The sequence below is a fragment of the Kogia breviceps genome, chromosome 1 (genome assembly GCF_026419965.1).
Source record: "Kogia breviceps isolate mKogBre1 chromosome 1, mKogBre1 haplotype 1, whole genome shotgun sequence".
NCBI classification, from domain to species: domain Eukaryota; kingdom Metazoa; phylum Chordata; class Mammalia; order Artiodactyla; family Physeteridae; genus Kogia; species Kogia breviceps.
Genome location: NC_081310.1, coordinates 82,376,751 through 82,398,052, shown reverse-complemented (window position 1 = coordinate 82,398,052; position 21,302 = coordinate 82,376,751). Strand labels below are relative to the sequence as shown.

Genomic DNA, 21,302 nt, shown 5'->3' with positions numbered 1-21,302 from the left:
GTAGCTGCATCAGCCTCTCCCTCCTGATAACTTAGGAAGAGCAGGGAATCTGTATTCTCCAATTCTCCCCAACCTTAACACAGTTCTCTCCATACTCGTTAACTCTCCAAGATCTTATTTTTAAGCTGGTTTTGCTAATTTTTGCATTCTCCTCAAGCCTGCTTTCAAGCCCAGGCTGGGGTTGGGGCTGAAGCCGGGGTGAGGCAAGTACAAGAGTTTCTGGCTCCATCTCTCATTTCCTGAGCTGAGCTGGGCTGTACTAATTGACCTCGAGGGTCTCAGCTGTGCTAAGTTGTGTGTTTGTTAGATCTCGTTAGGATTGTAATTAGTGCAGAGAATCTAGGTCAGAGGCAACTGGTTGGATTGATGGTCTCAGGGGGCATGAATAAAGGCCGGGAATAGCAAACAGGTTCCTCGTTCTTGGGTGGGGTGAGCCAGGGGCAGGGAATGGTGGGACTTGTGTCAAACACACAGACAAATAGACACAGGGTCACGTGCAGAGAGGCGCTCAAAAACTGTTAGCGTGTGTGTGTTACGGGGTGTGTGTTAGAGAGTGTGTGTGTGTGTGTGTGTGTGTGTGTGTGTGGTATGTTCGCTCCCACATTTACTCGGGTTTCTTTTCAACCTCTCCATATATGGTGTGGCTCTAGAGCAGCCTAGGGATTGGCTGCTGTTGTTGGGAGACTCGGAGGTAGGAAGAAAGCAGAAAAAAGAACGAACCAAGCAAGGGGAGGGAGTGTCAAGGGGAGGGGCTGTAGCCGAGCTTTGAGGGGTGCAGAATGGGGCTGGGTCCCCTTGCCTGTAAGGTTTAGAAAGGGCAGAGATTCTTCGGGACTGCTTTTTGTGTGTTATGAGGTAGAGCATACTGTTGGCAGAGGGTCTGGGAGAGGGCAGGGAAGGAGGCAAAGCTATTTCCCTAAGGTCGCCACGGCATGGTTTGTGAAGGCTGGAGCGGGAGTTAGAAAAACTTTTTTTTTTTCCTTTTCACCCTAAACAACCTACAGCTATGCTGTGGAAATAGAATGCAAATTAATTCATCAGCTTTCCATGTCAACACCTCAGATATTCTTCCTAATGGAGGCCAATCAGGACTGTACCGTACTCTGTTCCCCAAACCTCTACAAGTTAATGGGGGAAGAACAGGAAAAGTTGAGGAAAATGTAATTGAAATAGGAAATGGCATTTAGTTCTTTACCTGTCTCTACGGCTCACCCCATTTCAACTCTGTGTACTGGATTTCCTCATCTCCCTTGCCTGGGCCCTCCCAAAAGATTCTCCCTTTTCCAGTGCATTTGTGTAAGAAAAGAATATAGCAAAGATGTTGGAAGAGAGGAAAGGAGGAAGAAAAATACACATCCTGAAAAAACGTCTATCGTACTCAATCCACCCATTTGCCCCAGAACACGTGACTGGGAGGAAGTAAGGCAAGTATTTCAGGTAAAGAAATTGGAGTGATGCAGTGCGGGAAGAGGGGTCTGGGAGGAGGGAAAAGCTAGAGTTCCAGCATCATTATCCTCCAGCCACAGTGCGTGTGCTCATGCCTCCTTAACGGAGGTCACACTAGCAGCCCACCACCAGCTTACGCTCTAAGCTGTTTTTCTAGCAGGGAGCCTGGCTTTGTGCTAAGCTTTGAAATTCTTGAAGACGGGAGATGAAGCTTTCCCCCTTCTTTCTATCTCTGGCCTTTAGCCCAGTACCTGGTATTCTCTCCCCTTGAAGAAGGGCTTATGGGCAGTCTGTGGACTGGATCAGCTCGTGTACCAGAACACAGTGACAGTAACCCCATCCCCTAAGCCTCATTCAAACTGTACTCCTACCACCTGAGCTACTGTTAATAGCCCACTGAGTCAAACTAAAAATAGCAGCAGCTGCCACAGCAGCTACTCACCAGCTGGCAGGCATTTTCCATACATTGTCTTTACACTTCCACTTTGCAGATGAGAAAACTGACACTTGGAAAGCTTGTGCCTTGCCTAGGGTCTCATAACTAAAAAGTCAGAATTTGAACCCAGATCTGTCTGGTTCCAAAGCTGGCCTCATTTTACCACATTGTGGCCTGGTTTTGGTGCCTTAAGACGGCAGGAGCCCAGTGCCCAACTCTTAGTCTCCCGGGGTCCCTGATCTTTCTTTCCTGTTTCCCCTCACCTTTCTCCTCTCCGGTGTCTCCCTCCATCCTCTAGCTCCCCTGGGAGCCACAGATAATTGACATGTTGGGATATACATGTCATTCTTGCTTTTGTCTTTTTCTTCATTATGTGGGAGCGACAAGGAAGAGAGAGAAAAGAGAAAATGCTGGTAAAATAAATTAATACAAAAATGCAGACTTACATATAGAAAGTAAATATCATTTTAACCTAGACTTTCAGTATTTGTGACAACGGGTAGCTCTGCTGACCATGCTTAGAGTTTAGGTGAGCGAAACTTGTTTGGAGGACAGGAAGTCTGGAGACCCAGGCTCCCTCCCCTCCTACCCCAGGAGACTCTGGGAATGACATGTAGGTGGCACTCTGGTGTACTCTCCTCCCTCAAGGATACGTGTGATTTAGTTCACTACAGGATAAATCTAGGGAAAATCTTCGACTGTGAGTGGTGGGGACCGAAAGAGCACGAGAATCTCTCTTCCCTACAGATGTTCAACTTGGACAGATTCCCCCATCTTGCTTACAGGGTTTATGGAGTAATGTCAGAGCAGAAGAGTGGCAGTTGAGGGTCTGTGTTTTGCCCAAGGATTTTCCTTGTTTCCCTCCTACCCCACCTTCCTGAATGTCACACGAGGGCAGCTTCGTGGCCAGGATGTACACACAGTTTGTCCCCATTTTCTCCTCTTCTCCCCTCTCACCCTTAGGTGAACTCTAGGTTTTGGCTCTTGGAGGTGAGAGGGGATCTAGGGAAGAGGATCAAGAAGCAAGCGAGGGGTCTACAATTGACCCTTGAACAACATAAGTTTGAACTGCGCAGATCCACTTACATGCGGATATTTTTCAATAAACACTACAGTACTACACAGTCTGCGGTTGGATGAGCCCTCAGATGCAGAGGAACCATGGATATGGAGGGCTGACTTAATTTACAGGTGGATTAACTCTCGCACTTTTCAAAGGTCAACTGTACTTCAAAGTGTTTTTTTTTAACCCTTCATTACTTGATTCATGGGGCTGTCACCTTCTTCTCTGGATACTATCACTGTTATTAAACCTAATCTCAGAAACTTCAGCGGGAAGAAGCAATCAAAATGAGTTGTGTGGTATCTACCACAGACAAGGATGTAGGGGGGTCTGGCGGCTCCAGAGGTGGTCAGGAGGGTGGTGGTGTGAGCATAAAGATGTTTTTCTAAAGCTGGGGCTTGATTAGTGTTGGAAGCAAGGTTTGAGGAAGGAGGGAGAGGCTACAGGAAACCCTAGCTTGGCCTAAAGAGGAACCTGGGCATATATTTGGTTTTCCCCTTCATCCTACCCAGCTTGCATCACAAATCAGTTTCCTTTTTAGTTTGGTTCTTCTGTGGGGTTGACTGTCCCTGGTTCCCCTGTGCTAGGCACCCCTAGCCAAATGACCAAATCCATCCCATCCGTCCAGGGCTGTATCTCTGAATCAGTGTTGGGAAGGGTGTGAGAGATGAAGGGAAGAAACACCTCATACAAGAAAGCCTGGCAGCTTGATCTCAATCAGAGGCTGCTAGGCATGAGAAGCCAGTGCCTGGCAGTGGGGCTGGGGGTGTTTTAATTGCACAAACCCTCCTCGGGGCTGGGATAAATTTCACTTCTGTGTGCGTGGACAGGTGGCACCGGCTCCCACATCTCTCGAGCTAGGGCTGAGTGGCTGAAATTTCACCCTCAGATTGAAAACTTGGAATGGGACACAAGAGACGCCCCACACCTCCCCCCCTAAACTTAGGAGCCCAGATACATCCTCAGGAGCAGCAGTGTATTTCCTCACCACACCTCAGAGGGGTGGTGCGTGTAACATGGTCAGACTGTGCCTTCGTTACCCTCTCTCTCTTCATCCAGGTGAAAGCTTCTCAATACTGCTGTAGGGGTCACCTCCTCCCCAGATCTGAGGCAATTTAGGTCTCAGAGAGATAGATGGAGGGAAAGGAGTTTGGTAAATAAGGGCTGTAGGAGGGTTGGGCAGCAGCAAGAGCAACGAATTTGATCGTGTTTTTGTTTTCTTTTTTGACTGAGGTAAATAAAAAAGCTGTATCCTGCAACACTTGGAGATAAAGTCTGTCCACCCCCACACGTTCCAGACTCTGTCACCTTCCTCTACATCAGGCTCTTCCGGTACTGGCTATACTGGCTGGGCTGTCTGAGGTGGGAGTCGGGGGTCTGCAGGTCCATCTGTCTGTACAGGTCCCTCAGCTCCCTGACTTCTTGCAGCACCCTCTTCGCCTGGCTCCAATTCGATGACGCCTCTCCCAGCAGCCTCTCTGTCTCCAGCAGCAGCTGTTCTGACTCAGAATCGGGAGGAGACCGAGGGGGGTCCTTGGCCTTTCGCTTCCCGTCTCCCAGTCCCTGAACCTCTGCCAGCAGCTCCTGAGTCTTCTCCAGTTTCCTTGCTACCAGGTCCTGGATCCGGGACAGCTGCCCCGGGTGGGGTGGGATGGGGGTCTGGGGATCCTGGGCCTGCAGTTGGAGGATGCGGGCTGCAGCAGTGTCCCGCTGAGACAGGATCTCCTCCAGGGAGGCACAGCGGCCTTTTTCTGCGGGGCTCAACTTCTTGGGTGCCTGGGGGGTGTACGTGGCCCCTCTGTCTGGCTTTTCCCAAAGTCGGGGAAGGCCGCTTGCCCGGTCCGAGGAGGGCTGGATGCGGTCTGAGTCTGCTCTCCGCCGGCTGCCTGCCAGCTGGGCCACAGACTTGTCCAGGTCGACCCGAAAGCTCTCAGCACAGGAGGTTGGTTCCTCAGGGGAAGGGTCTTCCTCCTGGATCAGGTCCAGGGTCAGCATGCCATCCGAGGTAGAGGTTGAAGCCTGGAGAGGGAGAAGGAGGGAATGAAGGGGGTAGATTGTCGTCAGTGAGCATTTCAGGACTGACTGCCTGAAAGAGAAGCTGTGGTCATTTCCCTCCTCAACGTGCCTTCCCTGAATGAGAAGCCCCCACTCCTGACACAGCCCTCTGACTTTGTTTGCTATTTCTTATTCCTTTGATAGTGACTTAAACTTATTTCTTTATTTTTCTGTGATTTAAAGTAATTTCTCCTGGGGGACTTCCCTGGTGGCCCAGTGGGTAAGACTCCACGCTCCCAATGCAGGGGGTCTGGGTTCGATCTCTGGTCAGGGAACTAGATCCTGCATGCATGCTGCAACTAAGAGTCAGCATGCCGCAACTAAGAGTCAGCATGCCGCAACTAAAGACCCTGTGTGCCGCAACTAAGACCCGGCACAGCCAAAGTAAGTTAGCAAATAAATAAATATTTTAAAAAATTACCAATTTATTAAAAAAAATAATTTCTCCTGCTTGTTTCCCATATTTTCCACTTTACTACGAGCTTCCTGAAGAGTGTCTTTTTCCTCTGTATTGTGGACCCTAAGCATCAGTTGGGTTTGACACATACAGGATGCCTCACATGGCAGGGAAACTGTCCTTTTCCATCTGTATCCTCTGAGCCACACACCTCAACCCCCTCCCCTCTGCTATTTGGACTTCAGAACCTCTTGCCTTAAAATAAAACTTGTTCTATTTCCAGAATACTGTAATTTTAAAAGAAAGTGATAAGGGTATTCAGTACCTTATATGTATTGATACATATGTTGTTTCAATCATTCCTCACAGCAACCATTCAAGTGGGCATAATTACTGCCCCACTTTACAGTTGGAGGCGGGCAGCTTCAGAGTACACTGCAAAGCTAGGTTCCAACCCAGTTCTGTCTGATTCCAAAGCCCATGTTCTTTCTTTCTTTTTTTAAAAAAATTAATTTATTTTATTCTATTTATTTTATTTTTGGCTGTGTTGGGTCTTTGTTGCTCTGTGTGGGCTTTCTCTAGTTGTGGCGAGCAGGGCCTACTCTTTGTTGTGGTGCACAGGTTTCTACTGTGGTGGCTTCTCTTGTTGGAAGCATGGGCTCTAGGAGCACGGGCTTCAGTAGTTGTGGCATGTGGCTCAGTAGTTGTGGCTCACGGGCTCCAGAGCGCAGGTTCAGTAGTTGTGGCGTATGGGCTTAGCTGCTCTGCGACATGTGGGGTCTTCCCGGACCAGGGCTCGGACCCGTGTCTTCTGCATTGGCTGGTGGATTCTTAACCACTGTGCCACCAGGGAGGCCCCCATGTTCTTCCTACTATACTTGAGTGCCTCTTTCCCTAGACACTTAGTGCTCTGACAAATGAAACAAAATCCTTGCTCCTCTAAGTGCCTGTGATACATAATGCTGTTATCCGTCAGGATAGCTAGCCACCAGACAGTAGCTTATGTTGCCTTGTACTGTATTCATCTCTTCTACTTTTCACTTCCCTTGTGGGTATATCTCATTTTCCCCAAAGGATGATACGTTTATTGAGTGCAGGACTTTCAAATTCAGAGTAGGTGCTGACTAAATATTTTTGGTTTGGAGGAATTAAGAAAGGGAACAGGGTGGAGGGACTTCCCTAGCCTTTGACCTTGGTACACAAATGCCTCTGGTGGGCTGTCTGAGATACAGTCCTGTCTGAGATGAACTGACATGGAGTTGGCCCTTCAGCAATTTTTACTTTCTTATATTCTTACATACCACAGCCATTAGGTGTCCCCGAGTTGGGGGGCGGCGGGAGTGCTGGATTTTTGCCCTGTCTCGAGTTGGGTGTGCGAGATAGCTGTCCTCCTCAACGGTGACCTGAAGAGATGCGCTGTGAGTCATGGGTGCTATTTGGAGACTCTGTCCCAACCCAGCTTCCCCTGAGGCCTGAACATGTCTGGATTGGGAAATAATCCCACCTCATGAACCGTTTCTGAGCCAATCCAAGGGCAAGGGATGTATTAGGCATGAAGGGGCTCCTTAAGCTGGCCCAGGGTTGGCCCATGCATCAGAAAGCGGGGAAAGAGGAGTTGGCAGAAAAGACTTAGAAGTTAGAAGGAGAATAGGGTTTCAAAAGGGAAATAAAGAAGCAGAGCTGGTGGGGAGCTAGTAACTGGGGCCCACACCATCCTCTTCCCTCTTCAGGGAGTCATTCTGCCCCCTCTGCCTCAGCGTCCCCTTCCCCACGATAAACCTCCTGACCTCATCCAAGATGCGGTTCTTGGCTCGGGTGATGGCGGAGTTGAGGGCGTTGATCCATGATTCCTTCTCTTCTGGACTCACTGCCAGGAAGATCAAGTTGGGTGCCTGTGAGGAGAAGATTCTTGTTTCAGTCAGGGTTTTATAGTTGGCTTCACCTTGACAGTGAAGAAATAAGAAATTATAATCTCATTCTCTTAGACCCAGCTCTTGGAAGGAGAGAGATTCTACTTCTGGAGTCATCCATAACTTAAGGAAATCAGCCTCTATTCCTGCAAAATGCCATTGCTTGGAGGCTGTTTTAGAAATGACCAATGAGGAGCTTAGGAGCTTAGAAGGGTACCAGATATTAATATGGCACTGGAGATAATTAGAGGAGGTTTGGTAAAGGACAGGTACTAAAATAAAGATCTTTAAATGTTTGAAGAAATAGAATGTGACAGGAATGGCTTCCCTGGGTCTCCTCAGACAAGAGAAATTAGTTACAGAATTTCAACCACCTATCATGGTACAGGGAAAAGTGGCTGTCTCCCAAGAGGGGTGTGTTTGTGTGTGTGTGTGTGTGTGTGTGTGTGTGTGTGTTTGACAGAGATAGTGAGAGACAGAGAGAGGGAGAGAGATATGACCTTTGTGGCTGGACAGTTTAAAGGCTGGCTTGCCTGGAAGGAAGGAAATGGCCATGATATTCTCAGGTTAAATAATAAAAGCTGGCAGGAGAGCAATAATTCAGGGCCTCTGAGCCAAGAGAGCTGAGAGAGAGATCCTGAAGGGGAAGGTGTTCTCCTCTGCTCCCCACACCCCTAACCTGATCAATGTCCCAGTGGCCAAGGAGGCAGGAGGAGCATACCGTGTTCCCAGGCTGTTTGGAGTGGGCAATAGTGAACTTGCTATGGTTCTTCTTGCTCCTGCTCTTGGATTTCCGGAGCTCTTCACACTTCTCATAGTCACTCAGGTCAAACACCTCTTGAACATTTTTCTCATCTTTTACCTAGGGGAGGGTTGGAGGTGAGGTGCTGAGGATAAAATTACTTAGTCCCTTCTCCCAAATTGTTAGTTATTGACCAGTCTTGGGAACCAGAAGAAGCCTGAGAGGGGAGGGATGACAGGTTAGGAAAAGGCTGTCCTACCCAAGGCCCACAGAGGCCTGACAGTAGGGGGCAGCTCCCAAATCCTGATTCCTCAGGTGGGTTTCCATTTAAACCCCTTGTCCCCACTCCCCTCAGCCAAGCTACCGTTTCCAGAGCCCCAGTAGGTCTCTCTTCACTGTGACTCCCACTCTGTCCTTCAAAGGACAGAGGCTAACAGTTTAATCCTATCATCCTGAAGTAAGCAAGACCCGGATGGCCCTTGATTGTCCAGAGGGAGGAGGTAAAGGCAGGGCCAATATCAGGGGATGTCTGGAGGGAATGAAGGGCTGCCTCGGCCCTTCCCTGTCTTATGTTTATGCTGTTGCTTTCTTATCCATCCCATTATCCCTTGGCTCCTTCCTTAAATATATACTATTATGAAGAGACTGATCTATCTCCTTCTTTTCAGAAGCTTCAGCACCATAGGAACAGCAGCCCCTGTATTCAGTTTGCTGAGTTTGTTCAGACAGGGTGAAAAATACACCTGTAGTTCCTACCCCTCCTTCTTCCTTCCAAGGTACCGTGACAACCCAACCTAGCTCCTGAGGGCTTGAGAAGCCACTTAAATCATCCACTGCTCTCTAGGCAAAGATGCATTTATGCTCTCCCTGGAGGACTACTTGGAAAAAAGTGTCCTGCTACCTGTTTCCATGATTCCAGTTTGAGCCCTTACTGCCAGGAAGTTCTTCCTTGTGTCTAAACTGAGCCCTTCCTGCTTGTAGAATCTATCTTGCACCCGGTTCCACTCTCAGCATGTCTATCCATCATTTGGCTCTTAACTCTCTTGTTGAATGTCTAATCAGAGACCACAGTTCCGTCTACATCCTCCAACCCCAACCAGCCTTTTATGAGTGCCACAAAGCAAATTCTACTAACATTTCTGCCAAGATCCATTTTAAACTTCTCAGGTTTTTTTCTCCTCTTCCCTAAGGTATTCCCATAGCCCTGATCCTCTGAAGCTGTGATTTGACTTACAAGAGAAAAGAAGCCTTCATCACTGGCCTGGATGGAGCAGCCTGTGATTAGAAAACCCTTTCTCCCTCTGCTACTTGCACCTGGAATCGGAAGACCCTGTGGAATGAGCTGTTCAGGTTTTCCTGGGATGAGAGATGAAAACCACCAGCACTTGTCCTGTTTAAAACTAAACAGTCAAAAGTAGCCTCATATGTTCCTTGGAAGACATCTACCCTCCCTGACTGGAAGTATTTCACAAAAGAATCCCCACGTCTCAAGCTCTGAAATAGGAATTGTGTGCCCAGAGGTGACTTCATCTATCCGCCTGGTTCTCTCTTCCATCCCCCACCCGATCTCTGCTCTTGTATCTGCCTATCCTTCTGACTTGGCGCTGGACCCAGGGGGCTGACACAGACTCATTCAGGTGAATGGTTGCTCATACACCCACCTTTCTTTCTTTCCACGTGGCCTGGCTTCTCCTGGGCTCTCCTCTATCCTGGGCTCCCGGGTTTTGGACTAGGAAGTGACCAGAAGCCTTGAAGGCTTGTAGGTGAAAGTGGACAAGATGCTGGCAGAGGGTATCCCAGAACAATTCCCAGAAACATGGAAGCAGGGATGCAGGGTGATGCATCACTCCTCTTCCCCTCCTTCCTCAGAGCTGAGACTATCAGCAGAGGCCAGAAATCTTGGAGAGGAAAGTGCTGGGTGTGTGTATGTAGCCAGGGGAAGAGAGTTGCTTGTTCTGTTTTCCTTAGGGGAGGGGAGGAGAGGGGAACGGAAGGGGAGGGGAACGGAGGGGAAGGGAAGGGAAAGGGAGATATTCTGGCTTGGACACGACTGATAAGGAGCTCTGGGGAGCAGAAGACATTGACAGAGGTTAGCCCCTCATAAGGCAGGGGTAGGAGATGGGGTAAGGCAAGCAGTGAAACAAGCATATTCCAGTGCCCTGGGAAGATGGACAACTCCAAGACCCTAGTTCTCCACTGTACTGTTTTTGCCCATCTAATTCCCACAGTCTCATTTATAATTACCACTCACAAAAGTCAACCCGTTCCCCTGATTCTTTCTCCTTAGCCCACAGAAAGGAATTTTTCCCATGCTTGCCAAAAAAAGATGCCCTGAACTCTATTTCCTCTACCATGAGGTCTCCCTAAGGTCTAGTTTCTGTTCCTATACATCAGCTCCATGATCATAACGTGCCCTTTGACTAAGAATGAAGAAAACGATTATTAACAACAAATACAGAAGGATTTCTTTGGTGGGGACAGTTGCAAAAAAAGACGCAAATTCTAGGGGAGAGGGTTAGGGGTTTCCTGCACTAACATGTAAATTACTGGGACTTCCCTGGTGGTCCAGAGGGTAAGACTCCGAGCTTCCCAATGCGGGCGGCGGGTTCAATCCCTGGTCAGGGAACTAGATCCCTTAGTTGCATCCCACGTGCATGCTGCAACTAAGAGTCCGCATGCCACAACTAAAGATCCCACAGGATGCAACGAAGATCCTGTGCACCGCAACTAAGATCCATTGCAGCCAAAATAAATAAACAAATATTTTTTAAAAAGCCCATGTAAATTACAAACATCATACCATATTAAAAAAAATCTTGGCTCCGTTGGCTCTGGAGCTTTTGGGAAGTGGACAGAATAAAGCCTATGGTCCTTGATCAGTTTCACCTTTAACCTAGGCCTTTGTAGCATGGAAACTGGCCCCAAAGAAGAGTACTACCAATAGGCTTGTTCCCTCTTTTCCTATGCCTTTCTTAGCAGTGGTCAGTTGGCCCCATGATCAGCCAGATGCTCCTGACTCACAGGACACCAGACATCCTAAGCTGAGGTCATTCCATCCTTTCCCCTGTCTCAGTACCCCTTCCTCCACAAACAAGGGTCAACTACGCTCTTTTGCCCCCTGACTCTGTTCTTTAAACAAATACAAAGAAGAAAAAGATGTCTTGTTCCTTCTACCCTTTCCCTGATCACATGCTTTTCCCACTGACGTGTGGGAAGTTCTCCCTGATTGCTCACTAGAATTTCCTGCCATTATGGAGTTCAGGGAAGACAGGAGATACACTTTGACACTTGCCTAAGGAAAAAAAAAAAAAAGCCAAAAAAAAACCCCTGGAAAGCCCACAAATTGTGGAAAAACCTTGGGTAGGATTTGGGGTTGGGTAGAGGTGACCCTTAAAAATAAATTCTCCTGTCAAAGTGTCTTCTCACTTTGCTCCATCACCAAGTTCTCAGCTTAGTTTAAACAGCAAGGTTTAAATACCCTTATGAGGGATCTCTTTGGCCCTGGCACAGCTTAGTTCTTTCTTAGCTGCCTCAGTAGATGTCCTGTTCAGATGAATACTTTCTCTAGGACTGCGCATGTGTCTATTTCAATACCATAAAAGGATTTATTTACCTAAATATAGTCTATGCAGAAAGCAGAAGAGGTTAGAACTCAGGGAGGACTTCCCAGTTAGCCCTGGGTGAGGGAATACAGAATGGGGGCGGGTGGAGGGTCATCCTACCAGGGGAACTCAGGACAGTCTCCTAGGCGATGCTGACACAGTCGCAGGGGTAGGGACTGGAATGACTTCTAACCCACGGAAGGGCAATTTCAGTTTCTCAATATTACTATGTGTCATTTATCCCAAGAATTAGAGATAACAGAGAGAATAATCTGGATTCAATATGTGGGCTCAGGTTCTGACCCAACGTGGACTGTGGTTTTCATTTTAACTATAGCCCCAAAGACATAGAGACACACAGGGGTTCATAACTTCATTCTCCCTTCTGATATAACTGGTGGGGGGCAGCTGGGAAGGAATGAATGAAGAATGAGTTCCTTCTTTTTTTCAGTGGAGTGGGGATGGGGAACAGAGAACTTGTTGGTTAGGGACACTGGCTTCAACAGAAATAACTGCAACTTACAAATACTCTACCTGAGGTCATGTGAGACTGACCCTGTGTAGTATGTGTGTTTTCTGTGATTCAGGGCAGCTGTACTACTGATATGACTTGCATATGTCCCTGTGAGAGACAGGAAAGGGGAGGCTAGCTGGGTTGGGGTGGGGAGGGCAGGAAGGAGTGGAGAATAAGCTGAACAGTGTTTCAGCAGCAAAAGCAAAGAAAAAATAATCCTACGGTCAGCTAGAGGCCAGGATAGGGTAGGGGCCAGCAGGGAACACTTAAAACTTTGGGGACATTCTTGGGAGGGAGTTATCATGGTTGTCAGAAAGGTATTTCCAAAGAAAAAATTTTAAATAAGATGCAAACTCAACTTCTAATTCTAACTCCGGTCTCCTCATTAAAGGGTGACCTTTCTTTGCAGATAAGATGGGGGTAGAGACCAACCGGACCGCTGAACTAGCTTTTGGAACAAAATGAGTGATGAGGTAAGGGGGAGATGAAAAGTAGATTAAGACCCCTGCGGAGAGACAAAGTGGGGACTATGAGAAAACAGGAATAGTTAGAGGCAAAGGGCACCTACCTCTTTTTCGGAAATGTAGAGCTGGTCCCCTTTCAGCACCACGTAGCGGTTTTTCCAAATCTCCCTGAAAATCCCTTTCCCGCAGAATTTCCGGACCCAGCCGACCTTCTCAGGTGGTGAAGACTGATGATTTCCATCCTGAGGCCCCTGCCCCCCGAGCCAGATGAGAACCACACGGTTAGGTGATTACAGCTTTTTCCTCCTCCCGTTCCGTCCCCGGCGCCCTCCTTCCCGCGTCCGCCCCGCCGCAGCTGGAGTCTGGGAGACCCGAGTTCGCTCCCCACTTCTTCAAAGCCTTTCACTACAAGGAACTCGCTTCTCCATCGCTCCCCTCCCCCTTCTCCCAAATAAACAACTGGAACTGCCAGTGGAAGGGGTGAGGGCCGGGCTGGAGCCCAGGGGTGGCCTTTGGGTCTCCCCCGGGCCCCCCGCCCCCTCCCCCAGCCTCCCTCCTCGCCGCGCCGGGATTAACGGCATTTTATTTTATTTCTCATTGTCTTCTCGCCGCTGCAGAGCGCGATGCCGGCGGCCGCCCGCCGCCCGAGGAAGGGGAGGCCGGGGGTCGGGCAGAAACTCAGCCAAGTTAACCCCCAGCCCAAGTAAACAAACAAAAGCCCCCGCCGGTGCCTCGTCGCGGGGCCCAGCGCGCCGAGGCCGAGGCTAAGGGGACCGGCGACCGGGCCACGGGCCGGAAGGAGGAGGCTGGCGCGGGGCGTCCCCGGCCCCCAACCCTGCAGCCCGCGGCCCCGACGGGGCAGGGGTCCTCGGGGCACAAAGTCAGCGGCGGGCACGGGGCGGGCACGGGGCGGGCGGGCGCACTCACCCGCTTGGTGGAATTGTTCTTCTTCATCATTCCGGGCGGGCGGGCGTGCGCGGGCGCCGAGGGGCGGCCCCGCGTCGGGGGCCGAGGCCGCTTCGAGGGGGCTCCTGCCCAGGGGGAGGGTGCGGAGAGGCCCCCGGCGCCGCCGTCGCCGCTCCTCCCTCCCTCCCTCTCCCCTTCTTTGTAGCTCCGGTTACACTAAAGGCCGGCCTCCCTCGCGCTCGCACACACACGCACGCCCGCTCCCCGCCCCTCGGCGCCCTCCATCCCGGCGCCCACGCGGCCCGGGCCCCCGAAAGCTCCCCCACCGCCCGCCCGCCCGGCCCGGCCCGGCCGCTCCCCCGGCCCGGCGCGCTGTGGGCGGCCCAGCCCGCGCCCCGCAGCTCCATCCACCCTCCCGCTGACGTTGCGAGTTCAGAATAAAGGGCGAATCGCCGAGCCGGAGAGAGTGCGCTCCCTCCACCCCCCTCCTTTGTTTCTGACTCACTGAGGGTGAAGAAGACAGACCTAAACCCCGCCGGAGAACGGCGTCTGGAGGGGCAGAGAGACCGAGACTCGCACAGACCGCCGGAGCGAGAGAGGTGGAGCCAGAAAAGACAGCCCGGGCCGACCTGACGAGAGAGACGGCAGGGGCGGATGGAGCGGATGATAGAGAGACAGGGAGGTTTATGAAGACCGGCGATAACCTAGATGGGGATCCACTCCCCCTCAAAGCCAAAACAAAAACAAGATTGTGAGCTGGGAGGGCGCGTTACCCAGGACTGGCAACTGGAATTCACACTCCCTAGGTGGTACAGACAAGTGGTCTGGGCAGGTCAACCGTTGGGGAAAAGTTTTATGCTTCGGAGGGTACCGATGTGTAGGGCGACTCCGTGGAAGAGAAGTTAATATTAATACACATTTCTTCCAGTTTACAAAGCCTCAGGCCTATTTGAGCTTCAGGAGAATAACCCTAAGTACGAGGTACATATCATGATCTCCACTGCACAGAGAGAAAAGTGAGATTCAGAATGTCTGAGGGATTTGCAGACACGCTGTGTAAGTGCTGGCAGGAATAGAACTGTCTGTCTCCACAGCCCTGGTCTGTTAGACCAAGTGACTTTACAGACAAGCTCCAGATGAGGCTTAAACTTCCTACTACCTGGTATCTCTCCCTGATGCACTGACATGTAAAAATTCCATCCTGTCTACCGCAATGCCCAGGGGATGCCCTGGCTGGGGAAGGCTCTGCTGATCACCCCTAAGCCAGATCTGCCTTAGAGCCAACACACCAGCATCTTGGTTAACTTCATTTTTTTCCCAGTACCCATTTAATGGGAAGAGGAAAGTCAGGAGACCTAGGTTTGGGTACTAGTTTCATCACTGCCCCATGGCCTTTGGTCAAGTCACTGCATTTCTTTGGGCCTCAGTTCCTCTACATATTAAGTAGTGACTGCCAATTCCATCAACAAGGAAAGATAGGGGACTATATGAGATAACCCATGAAAGTCCTTTAAAAATACAGCATTGCCCTCTAGGGCTAATTACTAAATAATAATAGCTAAAAAACACATTGCCTGGCATATGGTAAGCAGGCAGTAACTTCAAAATGAATACAAATCCCTGGCACAGAGAAGCAGGAAAAAGAAAGAACCCCTTTTTTTCGGAGATGTCTCAAGATAAAAGGAAAATATTGGCCAAATTAAGAAGTGGAGTGATCTTGGCTTTTTCTGGTATCTGTCAAATAAAGGAGAGGGCTTCTCTCTTTTCCGAGCCCCGCTTTTCCCCTAATCCAATAATACTCCTCTTAACCTCTTTTCATTTACCATACTAATTACTTCTTGTATTTTAGTAGTCTAAAATACAAGAATTAATGTATCCTTTCAAAATGTATCCTTTTTGAAATGTATCCTTTAAAAATGCTCTCATATATCATTTCTTTAAATCTTTAGTGCCACCTTGTAAGGTCTATATCAATAGAATAAATATTATTCCCACTTGGAAAATGAGGAAACAGGGCATGGCAAATCAACGGACTTGCCCAAGTTTACACAGCAAGTTACTGGCTAAATAGATTAGAATCCAGGTTTTCTGACTCCGCTGTTTAGGTTTCACACACACACACACACACACACACACACACACACACACACACACTCCCCTTCCCACCATATCTATTTCCCACTCTATTTTAAAAGTGATTTTAAAAGGATGAGAAAATCCAGGGTATCTTCATAAGTAAGGAAGCAAAATTTCCCATCGTACTGGTGAGAACACTACCCTGTTTGATCTTTTGAGGGCTTGCTTGCCAGGTAGATAGGAGTGGTTTGGACTTTTAGTTTAGATTCTGGTTTATGGGAAAAAAAGTAATTCATGACTTGCCCCATCTTCCTTTAGTCAGCAAATATTTGAGTATGTCCTGTATGCAAGGTACTAGGGTCCTATGTGCTATATCAGGCAGGAGCTGGAGCTTTGTGGAACATCAGGCAGAGGGACTCCTAAAGAATCAAAACCCTCCAAAGTAATTTTCAGATTCCAGAACAGATGCATGTGGGCTGGAGAACCTTCCCTGCCTATTTGCTCCTGGAGATGTTACATAAATCTCTGGTTTTCTCTCTCATTAACCTGCACCGCTGCATGGCCTCATCTTATCATCCCGCCCCTACCTTCCCTTACTTTGTCTCCCTTTGTCTTGCTACTCATTCCTCTTCCCATAAGCCATACTCCTCCCCTGGCCTGTTCTTCAAGCTTTACTTCTCTCTACCAGGTGAACCTTGTGGCACCTGACTTGGGATCTATGATCTGAGACTATTTCTGAAGACCAACTCATAAGTGAGAAATCTCAGAGTAACAACTTATGGGTTCCTTTTCTCATTTTCACAGCACTGTCTCCTCAGTAAGCTTGACATTACTGCATACACAAACCACAAAAATAACTCAGATAACTCCATGTCCTTCTTTGGTGGAGATAAGATACTGGGGGTACTCATGGTGGGGTTACCTCCCTAACTGCATCACCATGGATAAGACACAACTGTCAGTAGCTTTATTTTATTTTTATTTTTTTATTTTTTTGCTGTACGCGGGCCTCTCACTGTTGTGGCCTCTCCCGTTGCGGAGCACAGGCTCCGGACGCGCAGGCTCAGCGGCCATGGCTCATGGGACCAGCCGCTCCGTGGCATGTGGGATCCTCCCGGACTGGGGCACGAACCCATGTCCCCTGCATCGGCAGGCGGACTCTCAACCACTACGCCACCAGGGAAGCCCAGTAGCTTTATTCTTAAATTGACTATTTTATAAGTAACTCCACTTAAGCGACAAAGAAGTGAGCCATCAGAGATAAGGATTTTGAATTGCTGCCTGCATATTTACTGGGCAAAAACTGTTATCCAGACAGTTGTTTACCTAAAAACAAGCACCTTGGCTGTTGTAGAGTAAATGGGACGTAGAGGTTTTGACTAGGCACTTCAGTCTCTGGAAGAGAGGTCATTAAAAGCATGAGATCTTAATTAAAATAACGTTTTTAGGGACTTCCCTAGCGGTCCAGTGGTTGAGTCCACGCTTCCACTGCAGGCGGCCCTGGTCAGGGAACTAAGATCCCACATGCCGCGTGGTGCAGCCAAAAGATTGAAAAAAAAAATGATGTTTTTAAAGGGAAAAAAATTAAGGACCGGTAATAATGTAATCAGCTCTGTAAATCTTAAATAAAAATATGAATCTTTGGGCTTCCCTGGTGGCGCAGTGGTTGAGAGTCCGCCTGCCGATGCAGGGGACATGGGTTCGTGCCCCAGTCCGGGAGGATCCCACATGCCACGGGGCGGCTGGGCCCGTGAGCCATGGCCGCTGGGCCTGTGCGTCCGGAGCCTGTGCTCCGCAATGGGAGAGGCCCCAGCAGTGAGAGGCCCGCGTACCGCAAAGAAAAAAAAAAAAAAAAAAAAGAATCTTTGATCCTTAATAAAGAAATGCCAACTTCTGGAATAAAACATCTTGAAGGTAAGGCTCATTTCTTAGACGTAAAAAAAAATTTTTGGGGGCTTCCCTGGTGGCGCAGTGGTTGAGAATCTGCCTGCCGATGCAGGAGACACGGGTTCGTGCCCTGGTCCGGGAAGATCCCACATGCCGCGGAGCAACTAAGCCCGTGAGCCATGGCCGCTGAGCCTGCGCGTCCGGAGCCTGTGCTCCGCAACGGGAGAGGCCACAACAGTGAGAGGCCTGCATACCACAAAAAAAAAAAAAAAAATTAAAAAAAAAATTTTTTTTTGCTGCACTGCACGGCATGCGGGATCTTAGTTCCCTGACCAGGGCCCCGTGCAGTGGAATCAAGGAGTCATAACCACTGGACCGCCAGGGAAGTTCCTAGACTTTTTTTTTTTTTTTTTTTGCGGTATGCGGGCCTCCCACCGCTGCGGCCCCTCCCGCCGCGGAGCACAGGCTCCGGACGCACAGGCCCAGCGGCCATGGCCCACGGGCCCAGCCGCTCTGCGGCATGTGGGATCCTCCCGGACCAGGGCACGAACCCGTGTCTCCTGCATCGGCAGGCGGACTCTCAACCACTGCGCCACCAGGGAAGCCCTAGACTTCTTGATATTGTTAGCTGAGTAGGCACAATGGAAGCAGGTGAATAATGAGGAGAATGATATTAGGAAAGTCTCTGTTCTTATTCTTATTCCAGAGTTATCTTGCCAAGAGAAAGGCAAGCACAGGTAATCCTGCTTGGAGGAAGGAGGTTTGTTTATTTGAAAAGACTATGTAACTTGTAAAACGCTGCATTTAAAACTTGTCTCCCCTAGCCTTAAAAGTAAGACTGCCTTACTTTTTTTATTATTAAAAAAAACCACAAACAACCAAAACAGAACAGAACTTATTAGATCTTAGCTCTTAGCTGTAATATAGACAAAAGGCTTAGGGCTTCACATGAGTGTAAGGTGAAGAAACAGTGGTCGAGAGCTGAGAGGAATGGGGAAAAGGGAGATGGATCAGATGACCCTTCACCTCTTCCCTCTACTTCTTGAACTGCTGATTAATGTAGTGGGAGGATGACAGGAATCCAAACATTTTGTGTAGTGATTTTGTATCCCCAACTTGGAGACAGCAGTCAATCTTATTTACTATTAATAGTCAAATTTCCTTGGGTGGTTTACTGTGTACCAAAGTTCTAGGTATTTTAAATGTATTCTCTCATTTCATTTAGTCCTTATGCTCCTATGAGGAGGTACTTTATTGCTCTTTTTTTACAGATGAGGAAACTGAGTCACAGAGACTTAATAACATTCCCAAAGCCACATAACTTGACACAGATTTGAGCCTAGGCTATCTGATGCTAGAGAATGTTAATCAACATAAAAGAAAGGTTTAAAAAATTTATTACAGAGCACCAAAGAGGGACTGTGATATGATTTGAGCACACGATAATTTCCTGGTATTAATAACATTATCAGTTTCCACTGCTTTCAAGCGAAGTGAAATTGACACCAGATTTTTAAAAAATAAATAAACAAATAAATAAATTTATTTATTTATGACTGCATTAGGTCTTCGTTGCTGCACGCGGGCTTTCTCCAGTCGTGGCGAGCGGGGGTGACTCTTCGTTGCAGTGTGTGGGCTTCTCATTGCAGTGGCTTCTCTTGTTGTGGAGCATGGGCTCTAGATGCATGGGCTTCAGTAGTTGTGGCACGTGGGCTCAGTAATTGTGGCTCGTGGGCTCTAGAGCACAGGCTCAGTAGTTGTGGCGCACGGGCTTAGTTGCTCTGTGGCATGTGGGATCTTCCCAGCCCAGGGATTGAACCTGAGTCCCCTGCATTGGCAGGTGGATTCTTTTTTTTTTTTTTTTTTTTTGCGGTATGCGGGCCTCTCACTGTTGTGGCCTCTCCCGCTGCAGAGTACAGGCTCCAGACGCTCAGGCTCAGCGGCCATGGCTCACAGGCCCAGCCGCTCCGCGGCATGTGGGATCTTCCCGGACCGGGGCACGAACCCGTGTCCCCTGCATCGGCAGACGGACTCCCAACCACTGCGCCACCAGGGAAGCCCGGCAGGTGGATTCTTAACCACTGTGCCACTAGGGAAGTCCCATTGACACCAGAATTTATTATTTGTCTTGACATACTTTAAATATCCTTTGGGTAGAGGCAATGCCTTCTCTAAGTTTGGTGTAAAGCCAGCTCATGCCTCATCACATAAATTCCCATAAATAGTTATTAACCCCAAAGAAACAAAAACAAATCACTTGTGTCTTTTCACAAAATGGATTTTTATTGTAGTCATACATGGTTTCTCAGTACCACAGAAAACTGCCATTTAGGGACAATTTTTGGATGGTTCTTACAGAAATATGATGGGTTTTCAGAAATGAGTTGTTCAGGAATGTGGTTAATGAAAAATAAAAGGGGTCAAGAGAAGAGTCTATAGTATGTGCATCTAATTTTTACTTTTTAAAACTCCTTTAAGCTCTGATAACCCTTTTCTCAAGTAAGATCCCAACAAAATTCACCAGAAACTGAAGTGATTGTGCTATCAAATACAAGGAATACATTTATTTATTTGATAAAGAAAACATGAGAAAAGTGGGTTGGAATGGGCTCAGACTTATTCTCAACTCACCACTGGAGTCTTGGTGTCTGTGCCAACAGTTCAGGAATCAGCAGGCTACCTGGAGATGGGTTATAACAAGAAGCACAAAACCCAAGGCTCTTCTCCAACACCCCTCTGGTCAGTGGAGAAAGCCTGCAGCGAGGCAAGAGGGGAAGTTGCGCCATTCTTCTCACCTCTCCATCATCATCTCATCTTCTGCTTGCTAACCTTGATGTAACTTGAGAGCTGTCCTTGCTTCGGCTGTGCAGTCCAGAAGCCAGAACTTCCTCTAGGAAACTGACCAGTAGACTTGAGGTTACTCAAGGGGGGAAAAAAAAAAAAAGCATCTCCAAAACAGAATGTCTTGCTCATGACATTTAACTAGATGAAAGGATATCATGAATAGAATGGAAGAAGCACTGGTCTGATATTTGGGTGCAGAATAGAAACATCAGTTGGGCACTAAAACATCCAGACTAGAAGGAGAACCCTTTTGTGTGCGTCCCCAGGGTTTTCACCGTGTCTTTTAGCGTTAAACTTGTAAGATCTGTTAAGACTAATATTTCAAGTTTGAAATTTCTAGTCAGGAACCCAGAATTTTTAACGGCAAGGCTACTATTGTACATCAACTCAGAACCATGTTATATTTGCACCTCTTATCTAAATTCTTGAAACTGCCTCAGAACTTGTATTGTGCCTCTAGTCTTTTCTTTATCCAGTCTACTCTCCAAAGTGGCACCAATTTTCTAAGATACAGATTATATCCTGTCGCATACCCTCCCCTCTTCTGCTTTAGAACCTTTCTTTTGCTTACAGAGTAATATACAGATTAAAATTCAAGGCCCTTCATAATGTGGCCTCATAATAATACTTGTATTTCTTTTGTTCTGAGAACTGGTTTAAGCTGTGTGTGTGTGTATACATATAAACGTAGTATATGTATATATGCTATTATCCTCATTTAAAAAATGAAGAAACCAAGCTATAGAGAAGTTAAGTGACTTGCCAAGGTCACGAAAACTAGTTAGTGTCTTAGCTGGGATTGAAACCCAGCTCTAGAATCTGTGCCCTTCAGTACCACACAATACTCTCACTTGTCTGGTTCTATCTCCCACCAACTATGCAGCCTATGTGCCTTCCATGCCCAACCATTCACTGTTCCCTAAACATGTCCTGAGCTTTCATACCTTTATGCTTTTGCTC

General features: G+C 48.2%; 2 protein-coding genes and 1 long non-coding RNA gene across 5 annotated transcripts in view; 1 reads left to right on the top strand and 2 right to left on the bottom strand.

Moving 5' to 3' along the window:
- Nucleotides 1-12,636, top strand: part of LOC131753473 (uncharacterized) — a 54,779-nt gene extending 42,143 nt beyond the window's left edge. For both annotated transcript variants that reach the window (XR_010840902.1, XR_010840901.1), the window contains exons 5-6: nt 9,240-9,686; nt 12,557-12,636. This is a non-coding gene — a long non-coding RNA (uncharacterized lncRNA). The remainder of the gene's footprint in view (nt 1-9,239; nt 9,687-12,556) is intronic.
- On the bottom strand, nt 3,908-13,744 carry PLEKHO1 (pleckstrin homology domain containing O1). The gene is made up of 6 exons (XM_059058820.2): nt 13,557-13,744; nt 12,734-12,880; nt 8,029-8,169; nt 7,185-7,289; nt 6,699-6,800; nt 3,908-4,964 (listed from the first exon to the last, which is right to left on the bottom strand). Exons 1-6 carry the CDS (start codon nt 13,584-13,586, stop codon nt 4,260-4,262), a joined length of 1,230 nt encoding a protein of 409 aa, XP_058914803.1. The 5' UTR covers nt 13,587-13,744; the 3' UTR covers nt 3,908-4,259.
- A 6,287-nt stretch (nt 13,745-20,031) lies between these two features.
- The window catches only part of VPS45 (vacuolar protein sorting 45 homolog), a 69,673-nt gene continuing 68,402 nt past the window's right edge, over nt 20,032-21,302 (bottom strand). Inside the window, exons 15-16 of one of the 2 annotated variants that reach the window (XM_059058794.2) lie at nt 20,294-20,396; nt 20,032-20,178 (exon numbers count right to left, since the gene is read on the bottom strand). In XM_059058794.2, coding sequence (XP_058914777.1) covers nt 20,309-20,396 — 88 coding nt within the window. In that variant the 3' untranslated portion in view covers nt 20,032-20,178; nt 20,294-20,308. Of the gene's footprint in view, nt 20,397-21,302 lie in introns of both variants that reach the window. The other variant, XM_059058784.2, reaches the window with a different exon arrangement.